At 43.4% G+C, this 12,964-nt stretch overlaps 1 protein-coding gene across 1 annotated transcript; it reads right to left on the reverse strand.

The window, feature by feature from the left end:
- Window positions 1–146: 146 nt before the first annotated feature.
- On the reverse strand, window positions 147–635 carry PtA15_4A476 (uncharacterized protein; the record flags this gene model as incomplete). Its single annotated transcript, XM_053168363.1, has 2 exons — window positions 147–256; window positions 437–635. The coding sequence occupies 2 exons, from the start codon at window positions 633–635 to the stop codon at window positions 147–149; spliced, it is 309 nt and encodes a 102-aa protein (XP_053019580.1).
- Window positions 636–12,964: the final 12,329 nt, after the last annotated feature.

Raw genomic sequence — 12,964 nt, forward strand, 5'->3', positions numbered from 1 at the left:
AAGTATTACTGTTATAGGGGGAGAGATGGGCGGAAAGAAGGGGAGAGAATAGCAAGAAACTCGTTACAAACTAAGCAGGAAGCAAGACAGTCTGGAAGAACAACAGGAGCGCAAGGGGGATCAGAAGGGGAAGGGGAAGGAATGGTTCAGGAGGGGATCGCGGCCGCGAAGATGGGTTCAGCGGCCGGCCGACGAGGAAGACACAGGGGATGGACAGCAGGCAGCCCGTCGCAGGTGGCTGTGCGGATATCCAAGGCTGGATTTTGTCGGAAAATGTGCGCAAATACATGCAAAGACGAGGGCATCCAGCAACTGACAGCGCGCGTGATGGGGATACATATTATTTGTGCCAGAAGATTCCCCAATCTCAACTGTGCTCATGCACAACCATATGCACCCCCAAGATTCAACAGAGCGCCTGAAAGCTACTGGGAACTATGTATGCTGGGGTGGTCGCTGGTGAGGTCCAGGATGGCCATCGAGGCTTGGAAGCAGGAGATGCTCGACTGGAGGACACACCAAGGCCGACCGAGCTCGGATGTTTCTGGGTGTCGGTGTTTGGGCAAAGCGGTGAGGAGTAGGACGGCGACCTTCCGCCCGGCTCCGCCCTGAACCCGCCCCTGCTTCGGGGACATCCGACGGATCATCACCCGCCCGGATCAGGCTCGGCCCCCGACAACAAAGTCTCAAGACCGCTAAAAGTACTTATGAACTAATACTCCTCTTAAGTTGTGACTGCCACCTATAAGAAAGTTCCTCATGTTGTAATCTGTGTCACAAGCCTGGTCTTACCTTGCGAAAAGACTGGAGGACTTCCCGTCGCAATCTGGGAGCAATCTGAGAGCCTCCCAGAGTCTCAAAGCCTAAATTTCCCAGCAAAATTTGGCTCAGATCTGGGTCTGGAAGGGGTTCCCAGATTGACAGGAAGTCCTCCACTGCATGACTTCCCGTCAGATCTGGGAGCCTCCCAGATCTCAGGGCCTGTACCATAGCGGGCCAAAAAACTGATTTTCCCGCAGAAATCATTTTTTTGTGCAAAAAACAGTTTTCACCAAAAAACGCCTACCACAGCGCCTTTTTTTTGGGACATCTAGAAAACATTATTCCCCAAATATGGTCAATTTTCAAAAACAGGTCTGATCCTGTTTTTCAAGACTGTTTTTCCTGCCCCATCACCCTCCATCACCTCATTACTCCGAGACCGGAGCAGTCCGGCAATCAATCATGTTGTCTTGCCTCCCTCCCCTCAGGATAATCTATATAGCATACAACTGGATCAAACAAACAGCGTTTGCTACAATTGAATTGGACCAAGGAAAAAAGAGTCCTTCATCTCTCCTCTTTTCCCTTGGACCGGTCTTCTCCCTCTTCCCATTCGGACCGCTCTGTACTATTGTTTGGAGAGGAATTCTCCTCTCTCTCCAAACAGAAGTTGATTGTTCCGAGAGAAAAAAAGGAACTCAATGGAACAAGAAAGATCTTTGCCATAGGAAAGAGGAGGAAACCTTGGATCCCTCCTCCTTCCCTCCCCTTGGACATATGTATAAAGCTAAATCAATCCAACAGGAAAGACAAGGGGATTATATTTTGATCCTCCGATTGCCTCTGACAACAGGAGGAGGGAGTTCCACTTGGACTGGATGAGTGATTGCAGGCCTCCTCCCTCTTTGACCGGCCTGAAGATTTGCCAGGGTACCAATGATTGTCCAAGGTGTTCATGAGTAGGGAAAGCACCACAATGACCCCTTCCCTACTCACAAAGATTTGTGAGCGTACCAAAGATGGTCTTTTGGTGTTATGATGATCAAGATGGATGGTGGAGGAGCAGTGCGGATGTGGAATCTGAAGTGATGGTTGTGGTACACATTATTGAAATCTGTTTTTCCGAATGAGAGTTTTTTGAAAAAACAGAAAAGTGCAAAAAAAAAAAATGTTTTCTCTGTGCAAGAAAAACAGAATTTGTATGGTACAGGCCCAATTTAGACACCCAAAATATTAATTTTTGTTAGAGAGGAAAATGTATTCCTAACCCTACAGCAATGGTGCAACAAATGCAATATGTGTATTGTATAGGCATATACATTGTACTGAATTCATTTTTGAATACAAAATCTCTTGGTGGTATTGCATTGGTCACCCAATACAACACAATACATTTCAAAAAAAATGTATTGAACGTGCCAATCCACAAAATATTACACAGCAGTTGCGGGGCGCCGTCAAAGATGCCAGAAGTTCAGTCGTCAATTTGATGAGAGAGAAGAAGAACGGAGGGGGAAGAGAGACAGGCATAATGGAGAGATTGAGGGGGAGGGATGATCCTAGTCGCCTAGGGCAACTTCTCTTGCAACTAAGGGCCTGTACCATAGCGGGTTAAAAACTGTTTCTCCCGCAGAAATCAATTTTTTGTGCAAAAAACAGTTTTCACCAAAAAACACGTACAGTGGGTAGACAATTGTATCCACCACACCTTTTTGGACTCTAGGATCTCACCCCACCAACTTCAAGTCATTCCTCTCAGTGAGATGTTTCAAAATAGGCTTACAAAGATGAATATGAGAAAATAAAAATGAATAAACAAAGTTGTGATTTTTTGAAAAAGTTGAAAAAACACAAGTTTTTCTTGCAAGCTTATCCTTATTTTCAGAGAAAGGTAAATAGACAGAAAGAAAGAATACAAGTTTATTAAAATCACAGAAACACAGAAGGCAAGATCAAAGTTTTTGCCTGTGCTCATTAGCAAAAATCCCATAACCATTGAAATTAATCCTCAAACACCCCAGAGGGCACCTCAGATTGACCCTCCAGCCCGTGCCGGAGCAACAGGCAAAAGAAGGTTGGTCAAAAATGTAATCAAGGAGGCCCTAATCAAGTGATTAGTGGGCTCCAGAGAGGGGGGTGGGACAAAACCACATCCCCTGGGGGGACAAACAGCTTCCCCCACACCCTTTAAGTATCCGACCAGCTGCACACAACCTGGGCCCTAACGCTTTGCACCATGAAGGTTGCCAGGGCCCTGCGCCTGGGCAGGCACAATTCTGGTCTGTACACACTCATCTGGGTGGTTACAGGTCAGCTCAAGGGCCTAAAGAGGGGGCTATGTCTACTCACATCTCTTCTTGATGACCGGTCTGACCGGTCATCGAGGGGACTCACCTTGATGACCGGCAAAGGCCGCTGATTGGGAGGACTGACAGCTGTTGATGACTGGTCTGTACCGGTCATTGAGGACAGACCGGTCATCGAGGGGACTCACATCTCCTCTTGATGACCAGTCTTTGCCGGTCATTGAGAGGACTCGCAGCTCTCAATGACTGGCTTGTGCCGGTCATTGTGGGGACTCACATCTCCTCTCAATGACCGGTCTTTGCCGGTCATTGAGGGGACTCACCACCTCTTGATTTCCGGTCAGACCGGTCATCGAGGGGACTCACCACCTCTTGATGACCAGCACAGACCGGTCGTTGAGAGGACTCACAGCTCTCAATGACTGGTTTGTGAAGGTCATTGTGGGGACTAACAGCTGTTGATGACTGGTCTGTGCCGGTCATCGAGGGGACTCACATCTCCTCTCAATGACCAGTCAGACGGTCATCAAGAGTAGATGTGAGAATGTGACTCCCTCTGTCAGCCTTAGAGATACATCAAGTATCCAAAAGACTGCAATAACTCAGTAAATAATAATAATTAGTGAATTATTATTGCAGAATCAGATTCCTCATCATAAATTAAGGGGGGTCACCCACTTAAAGTACCCCCTTATTCCTATTCCTTCATGTACTAATTGTATAAATAAGAATTGGCCCCAGAAAGCACCCAAAAACAATATTACATACATAAATTTAGTAAAAAAAACAATGTACATAAAATTAAACTGTTGTACATTAATGAGTAATATTACTCGTGTAAAAATACCCCGTGAAAGTATTATGTAGACTTCTACTGAAGCTCTTTCACATGACAATTGGTTATAAACATGTCATGTGACAGAGTCAGGGAAATTAGTCTATTACAATACAATTAAATTACCCACAGCCAAGCCCTTTTCACGGCTACACCCCTGGATACTCCCATAGGGAGAAAAGGACTCAGTGTTTACGCCCACTGAAGTCCCCTCTATAAATAGAGGCCTATTTGGCCCTCAGGAAAAGATCCCCCAGACCATTCACCGCCCAGAAACTGTAAGTTTGCCGTGAATACTCTCCCCTGCTACTAATGTAGCCCCTTTTCCTTTTAAACCACCCTTTGCACGCAAAATCCACTGGATTAAACCCTTTAAATTATCAAAAATCCCTTATTAGCATATTTAAAGCTTTATCCTTATAAGTAGTTGCCGTAAGACCTCCGCCTCTGTCAAGCAGCCAATCAGTTTAAGCGCTTACCACCTACTTTTACGCCAAATTAATTCCCTGTAATTAATAATTACATATTATTAATTACATAATTAATCCTTCCTCTGTTACAGAGTGTTTAAACCCTTGTAGTGGCCATATTTGCCACGTAACAAGCTTGGTAATTTATATTACCAGTGTTTACATCAGCACAGTTATAGTGCTAGGGCCCAAAACCCTTATTTTGACGGGTTTTTTGCCCTAAGCTTCATAAACAGAGCTGTCACCCTCACCCATCACTTCAGGTTGCATGGTCCCTTCCCCTGCCGTACCGCTTGCAAGTCAAAGGCCTAACTTAATGGGTAGGAGAATTTTCCAAAGTACCTTTTGCAAGGCTTAAACTTTGGAATGCCAATACTTTGTAAAAATACATGGCAACTGGGGAATTATTGAGATTTGCAAGGCTTCTCCTACAAGGTATGTGTGAGGCCTGGCCTACTATTCAGTTAGCTATACATATATTGGCTCTGAAGTTTATCCAAGAGGACAACTCGCTGGTGCTTGAATAGTAAGTCAATCTTTTAAGTTTATTGGGATGTTCAATCAAACTTAAGAATAATGATAAGGTTCTGTTTGTTGAATTGACAATGATTTTCTCGGATTTATAGTATGTAATACTTTTGAGGAACTTTATTTGACAAAGAATATCGCGATGAGAAAGAGAGAAAAGAGAGCAACAAGATTCAGAGACAAGACAAAGATAACCTTTGAAGAGAAATCATTATCAGGATGACGTCATTAAAGAAACACGTCATTGCTATGCCGATTGCATCACTTTGTTCCAATCTAACAGGAACTCCAATGCATGATCAAATTGAAGAGAATAGATTAAACTTATATAATAAGTAACCATAATAATGACCGGAAGTCCATAAATCTTCACGGAATCTGTTCAAAAATTAGCCTTGCCTACTACTCCCAAGGGTGTATAATCATGTCAAAGTCTTACCCTTTTTATTACCTTTCTTTTGTTTCAACTCAGCCGTCTTCCTAAATTGTTCCAAATAACTGTTAGCAGAAACGGGGATATGATTCTGAGACACCCACGTGTCTTCTCCGGGAGTTGAAGACCGCCAAGAAATCAAATAATCATATTTACCCTTCTTCACACTGCAAACATCCAAAACCGCTTTAATCTGAGTCCAATCAACAATTTCCTTATCAGCGTAATATTTTTTGTTTATTCCCAATTTCGCCGACCATCCTTCTATATCATTAGGATCAATATAAAACGTCAGAAGAGAAATGTTAAAGACAGGATGTAATTTTGGGTAATCATTAGATAAATCTGACTTTACTGCATTCAAACCAATCATCTTCACCACTCAAAAAGGACCAATATATCTGTAATCCAACTTGGAATTAATACGTCGCGACTGAATAAATTTGCGCAAAAGTAATACCTGATCCCCCTCCTTGTAAGTAGGAGCGTCGCCCCTTCCTTGATTGTAATATGCGGCTTGCTTTATTCTTGCTTGACGTAAACACTTGATTGCGGTCTCTTGAGTAACCTGTAAATCAATGAGGAATTCATCTAACTCCTTTCGCCCAGTGTTCTCTGTCACAATGTTAAACCTAGGATGAAAACCGTAAGTAAAGAAAAAAGGAGAAATCTTCAGGCTTGCCGAATCAGTATTATTAAGGGAAAATTCTGCCATTTCCAGGCATTTATCCCAATTGTCCTGATAATACAAACAAAAGTGACGAAGATAGTCTTCCAGAACCTGGTTCATACGCTCTGTCTGACCATCCGTTTGAGGGTGATAAGCGGTCGACAGCGCCAAACCAATGTTAAGAGATTTCATCAGTGCTTTCCAAAAATCACTAACAAAAGTGTTCCCTCTGTCCAATACTATTTTATCAGGCAACCCGTGATATCTAAAAATATGCTTTCTGAAAAGCGCGGCCAACGCCCCGGACAAAGAAGATTCCTTGCATGGAATAAAATGAGTTAGCTTACTTAATAAGTCCACAACCACCAGAATAGAATCAAAACCGCCTGCAGAAGGTAACTTTACAATCAAATCCATCCCTATAACACTCCATGGTTTGGAATTTGCTACTATAGAAACCAATTTCCCATCCGAGACTCGTCTTTTTGCCTTCACTCGTTGACACAAGTCGCATCCCTTGATGTATCTTATTACAAAACTCCTTACCCCTGGCCAAGAAAAGGTGTGAGTCAATGTAGCCAAAGTTCACGCAATAAGGACCACCGGACGACTGCCGCGGGCACGGCCATTTCGACGAGCTCTTCTAGTCGGTTGATTGTGTTGGAATTGTGTTCTGGCGACAAGGAGGCGGAGGCGTTGCCGAAAAACATGAAGTTGCGGGAGTTCAACAACCCGAGTGACATAGGAGGCTGCTACATGTACTCCAGCGATGAAATCTTCGTCGTCGGAGTGGATTAAGATAGGATAATTTTGTGAACCAAGGGGATAATTATTTACTAAAGATAAGGGAGTATTGGTTTCGCCGTAACCGCTGCGCGCGTTTGTTCGGGAGTTTGGATCCCAGGCACCATCAATAGGCGATTCAGGAATAAAAGACATGGTCAACAGGAGAAAGAGGCGAAGTGGTTGTGTTGGCTTAGCAAGGAATGATAGTAATGAGGAGTTAGTGGATTGGATTTTGCCATCATTTCAATCCCCTTTATATAGCTTTGGGTGCTCTCCTTTTGCTCGGAAGAATCCGAGGACTTCGAACTTTTGTCTAGTTGGGAACAAGACCATCGGCTTAGATCTCTGCGACCACGCCGAACTACAAGCGTTTGTCTAGCCAGTAACATGATCTTTGGCCTACATCTCCGCGACCACGCCGACTTCGAGCTCTCGACGGGCCAGTAACAATAACGTCGGTATAGATTAAAGAAAGCAAGTTTCCGGCCTAGGCCGGTCCAAAATCGAATCAACAAACGTACAAGACAAGTTTCCGGCCTAGGCCGGTCCAAAATCGAATCAACAAACGTACAAGACAAGTTTCCGGCCTAGGCCGGTCCAAAAACGAAAACAACAAGCATAGCTTGCACAACTGGGACTGGAAATGATGCTTGAGGCGATAGCAGTAGCGCCATCCTCAGTTCAAAGGTGGCCTTGCTAACAACGCGGCGCACAATACCATCTAGAAGCTAGACCGGAGACGATTCGCGTGGTGCTTGTTGTTTGAGGGGTTCGACCGACCAGCGCACTCCCCAGTTTCTTTCCCCCTTTTCGCGAGAGCTTTCTTACCACGACACACTTACATCTCGCCAACCTATTTGGATAAACATTTTCGTGATCAACTCAATACAGCACCTTCAAAATGAGTGAACATTCTAAAGTCCCTGCAAATCAGTCAGCAGAAACCTCTTTAGCACATTTCTGGCCCATCTACCTCTTTAATATCGCGCCGGGAACGTCTGCCGCAGACATCACGGAAGCCTTGAAAGAGCATGGAGCTATAAGAGAATCTTTTACGCCACACGTCGGATCTGGGATGGAGTTATTTGCGCTGGTTGTGTTCACAAGTCGGGAGGGAGCTAATAAAGCTATTGGAGCTCTTGATGGCGCGAAAGCCGACGGATTGCTATTGGAAGCGCGAGCAACGACGAAGGAGGAGCGCCGAGGTCTGGAACTTCTAGCGCGGATGACATAAACAGCCCTGGAGACGAAACTAAGGATAGCTACGCCGCAAGGATCACACCAATTTGGGGGTGGTTTCTCCACCCATTTCCACTAAAAATTCTTGTTACATTTTTCCTTTATTTCTTCATCTAGATATACCTTTTCATCGTCACATTATTTCCTGGAAAATTACTATAAAATCAAATAAGAAAAACAGCATAAAAATCACTAAAGGAATATAAATCAACCAAATCTTATTTCTGCCTCACTTGTTCATAGCTTTTCTATTCTTCAAACTCATCTCAAATTTTTTACGCTAGAAGGAAAATCAAACATACAAAAAAAAATCTGCACAAAAACCAATCAAACTTGCCACGTCACAGCCTTCTTTTGCCTTGCCCTATTTTCTTTTTCTATTCTTCGTCACACCTCACTCAAGGTTGGATGATGGGGACATCATCTAATTTGGGGGTGGATGTGGTGAGCCTAATCAAAACCTTATTACATCACTCAGACACTCACCAGGAAGGAATCACCGCCAAACGCCCACAGACACTTCATAATAGCCTAGAACCATCTCTACAAGGCGCCTCAACTTCTCAGTATTCACTTTCATGGATGGCCCTCCACAATGGGTAATAAAATATGTACAAAATCAGGTCAAAGTGGGAGAAAGTCCACCATCAAACAGAGCCAGACTATTAGGAAGGACCCTGAGTGTTCACTAGAATTAACTCCTCTATATTCCAGCAAGGCGTAACTCTTTCTCAGATGCATGGCGGCTGATGCGCCATGGTTATTGTTTTCCTCTTATGTCATCCCAAGCCATGTAGTAGATGCCTTGTTGGTTTGTTGCCTTGTCACCTTGTTGGAGGCTTTTTGTACCCTGTTCCCATCTTTCTCTTCGTCTCAGAACCACCTGTTGTCCCCTCACTATAAATGTAGAGCCTTTTGGCCCATTCTGTTTGTCCCCCATCAGATTGTCACTTTGCATCCCTGGTCACAGAATAAGAATTACATAGCCTATTTTACCACATATTTTACAGTATATTTTCCCCCTTGATTTCGTCTAGAAAGCACTATTCTCAATACTTCATCAGCCACACTTTTCTTTAAGAGTCCATACTCTTATTCTTGTCCCATATTACTCTCCCAACCTGAGAGGCAGCTTTTCACGCACTCATCCCTCTCTAAGCTCTATTCCCCCAAAGAGTAGTTCCACACCGGGTGTCCAAAAGTCTCCATGGTTTGGAATTTGCTACTATAGAAACCAATTTCCCATCCGAGACTTGTCTTTTTGCCTTCACTCGTTGACACAAGTCGCATCCCTTGATGTATCTTATTACAAAACTCCTTACCCCTGGCCAAGAAAAGGTGTGAGTCAATGTAGCCAAAGTTCACGCAATACCCGGGTGTCCAAAAGTCGGGGAGTTGTGATAAAGAGCTACCAATCTTTCTCGCAATGTTGTCGGAACAAATATTCTTCCCTGGTGCCAATAAACCCTATCAACTAAACGCACACCAGATGTCAACTTGTCTTCACTGGTATATTTAGTACCAAAAAACGTCAAGACCTCTTGAGATGGTTTCTGAAAAAATAAATTGTGAGAAGAGAAAGGAGTTGAGCTTGTCTCGGCCATAGAGTCATCAACTGCACTGCAATCAACCATCCTTTTAACTATCAAATCAAAATCAGAACTTAAGCGACTGCCATCATAATAATTGTCTCTTTGGCTAGGCCCATCCGCCGGATTTTTCGATCCACTCACATGATAAATAACCATATTAAAGTTGTAAATAGTCAAATTAAAGTGGATTTTGAGTAAGCTTCATGATATGAGGAATACACAAGAAAGAAAAAATAAAAAGTACCTAAAGGCAAGAAATAGGACACGAGAGTACACGCGAGGATAAGGCAACAAAGAAGAAGGAAACTAGAAAAGATAGATTAGTTAAGACAGTCAATCAGAGGGGATTAAGACAATTTGTCGAGTAAGACCTACTGGAGAGCTGTTGTTTGATAACCGAAGACAGGAATCAACAAGTTGTCGAATGGAAGGAAATGGTCGGCGAGGAGTTGATAGGAAGGGATGAGATCTTGAGATGATGTCAAACAATTTGATGTAGCGGAAGAGAGGTGCTCTTTGATAATGAAGCAATGGATGTCGTCGATGAAAGAGAAGACGAACGTGGAGGAACAGCAGCTTAAAGTAATGTAATGTGAAGGATAAGCTTGAGAGACAAGGTTGAATCTTGTAGGTTCCCCAAGCCGGAAAGTCGGATGATGGAAGGAGAGATAAGCTTATATATTCGAGAAAGAAGAGTGCGGAGGGTCGAGCGGAGATTCTTGCAGGGGAAATTTGGGAGATCCAAGCGAGGGATGACAACATGAAGATCCGAGAAAGAATGATGTCATTGTGAACCAAACTGTGACATGTACTGTGGATTACAAACAGACTGCGACATGTGCCACAAGAGTCATAGAGGGGATGTCATTCAGATATCAACAAAAGTTGTCTAGGAACAAAGCCCACCGAGCTTGTTTGGGAGACAAGTACTTAGCTGTTTTAAAATAGAGTAGGTTCAAGTGATCCAAAAACATCTTGACAGGATTCACCGTCCCCATCAACCAAGCTCTCCATTCTTTGCAGGCTGAAACAATTGCCAACAACTCAAGGTCAAAAATATTCCATGAGCGTTCTTGTTCTGAAAGTTTCTGTGAGAAGTAGCTAACGGGGAGAAGATCACCCTTTGCGTTAGATTGACTGAGAACCGCCGCAATAGCATAGCCGGACGAATCAACATGAACTATCCTGCCCCTCTCAAAATCAAAATGTAAAAGTAACGGCTTATCAACAAACAGCCGCTTCAATCGTTTAGACGCTTGCAATGCAGCTGTAGAATCTAAGGAAGTTGCATCACTGTACTTTTCCTGGGTTAAGGTAGTCAAAGGTCCGGCCACAGTCGAAAAATGAGGGATAAATTGCCTATAAAAATTGGTGAACCCCAAAAATTTACAAAGGCCTCGTACTGTAACGGGAAAAGGCCAATCACTAATCATTTTTAACTTTGACTCATTCATTCAAAGACCTGTATCTGTAATGTCAAACCCTAAGAACGTTACCTTAGAACAAAAGAACTCACATTTGCTCAATGATGCTTTCAAAGAAAATTCTCTAAGAATCTGCAAGATGTTAGACAAATCTACACAGTGCTGTTCATGCAAACGGGAGTAAATCAGTATGTCATCAATGTAAACAAAGCAACATACATCTAAAAACTCCCAAAGAACGTGTTGAATGAATCACTGAAACGTTGCTGGAGAGATCGCCAAACCAAAAGGCATCACTTGATACTTGTATAATCCCCAAAGAGTTCGGAACTCCGTTTTCCACTCATGTCCTTCGGCCACTCGTAACAAATTAAAAGCTGATTTAAGTCAATCTTAGATAGGAACTTGCAGCCCTGTAAATTGTTAAGTAAATGAGAAATGACCGGCAAAGGGTACAAGTCTTGAACCGTAAGACTGTTAAGGACTCAATAATCAACACAAGGCCAATTAGCTTTCCCAGGCACCTTGACATAAAATATAGGTGCCGCAGCCAACGATGAAGAAACACGTATGAAACCTTTAGCCAGATTTTCATCCACGTAAGTCCTCAGTTCCTCCCTCTCTTCCTTACTCAAATTGTACATCTTCCCAAAAGGGGGAATTGCTCCTTTCTTCAAATTTACCATACAGTCAAACTGTCCACAATGTGGAGGCAGTTTGGCTAAAGATTCAGTCACAAAAACATCTGAAAATTTCAAAATAAGTGCTGCTGATTCATTGCTCAAAGTCTGACAAATTTCTTGTATACACTCATACATTACAATATCACCGTTAGAACCGCCAACATAAGTACCAGAATCCCCTAACCACGAGTTTCCCAATATGATATCTGCTGAAGCCAACTTAGTTAAGTGTAGTTTTACATGAGACAAAAGAAAGGAACCAGAAACTGTGGGAATAGAAATTTTCCCTTTTGCATAATGCACTATCTTGCCGGAAGAAGCCGCTGAACCGTCAAAAGAATTACACTGTAGCGGATTGTCCAAGAAAAAGTATCAATTTTAATCTGTCGTTCAAAATCAATATCAATGAACAAGGCAGAAGCACCGGAATCAACCAAAACAGAAACATCAGCCTGCAGATCATCATTAATCAATAAGGACCCATTAAAGAAAGGTCAATGATCCGGACAACTAGAACTCTTGATTAAATATGAGCACTTTCTATTTTCACCGCTCATCTTCTCCGCCATACAGGTGTTGAAATAAATTTCACCCGCCGACATAGCCGTCATATCAACCGCATCCGCCACCAAGGAAGGATCATCCTCCTTCTCCAAAGATCCGGAAACCCTCTTTTTGAAAGGTAAACCGTCAACTTCCGCAAGCAATTGACGCTTCTTTCCTTTATCCGCGCGTTCAACAGACAAACCCAAAACAGCCGTACCCGACTGAGAACTAGCTGCTTTTTGACAAGCCCAAGCCAATTGTTGATCAGATTGATTCTCTGGCGCCCACATTGAGTCGCTCCTCTTTCCCCTAGATTTCTTCTTCCTTGACGATTGACCACCCAACTCCTTCCATAAGGCCATCATGTCCGTCATATTCATCTCCATTTCTTCCCCCAGTACACATCCTTGAGCGTTATAGTGCGCGTTGTTGTATTCTCCGCTGCAACAAATACAAATCCCTCAATCTACACATCCCTTTCAAAAAGCCGTATATGAAAAACCCGCGTCCTTCATCGCCGCCGTCATCTCATCAATATCCATTGGATCCCCTTCTGAAAGTTTTGTCGTCGGGACAGGAGGTTGAGAAACTGGTGGTTGTGGTGCGTGAGACCTTACCGGCTGACTGGCAGGTTGCAAAGTTATCAGTTGATTCTTCTGATGGGAACGGGGGTCAAGTATCTTGCTAACA

The sequence above is a fragment of the Puccinia triticina genome, chromosome 4A (genome assembly GCF_026914185.1).
Source record: "Puccinia triticina chromosome 4A, complete sequence".
In the NCBI taxonomy this organism is placed as follows: Eukaryota; Fungi; Basidiomycota; class Pucciniomycetes; order Pucciniales; family Pucciniaceae; genus Puccinia; species Puccinia triticina.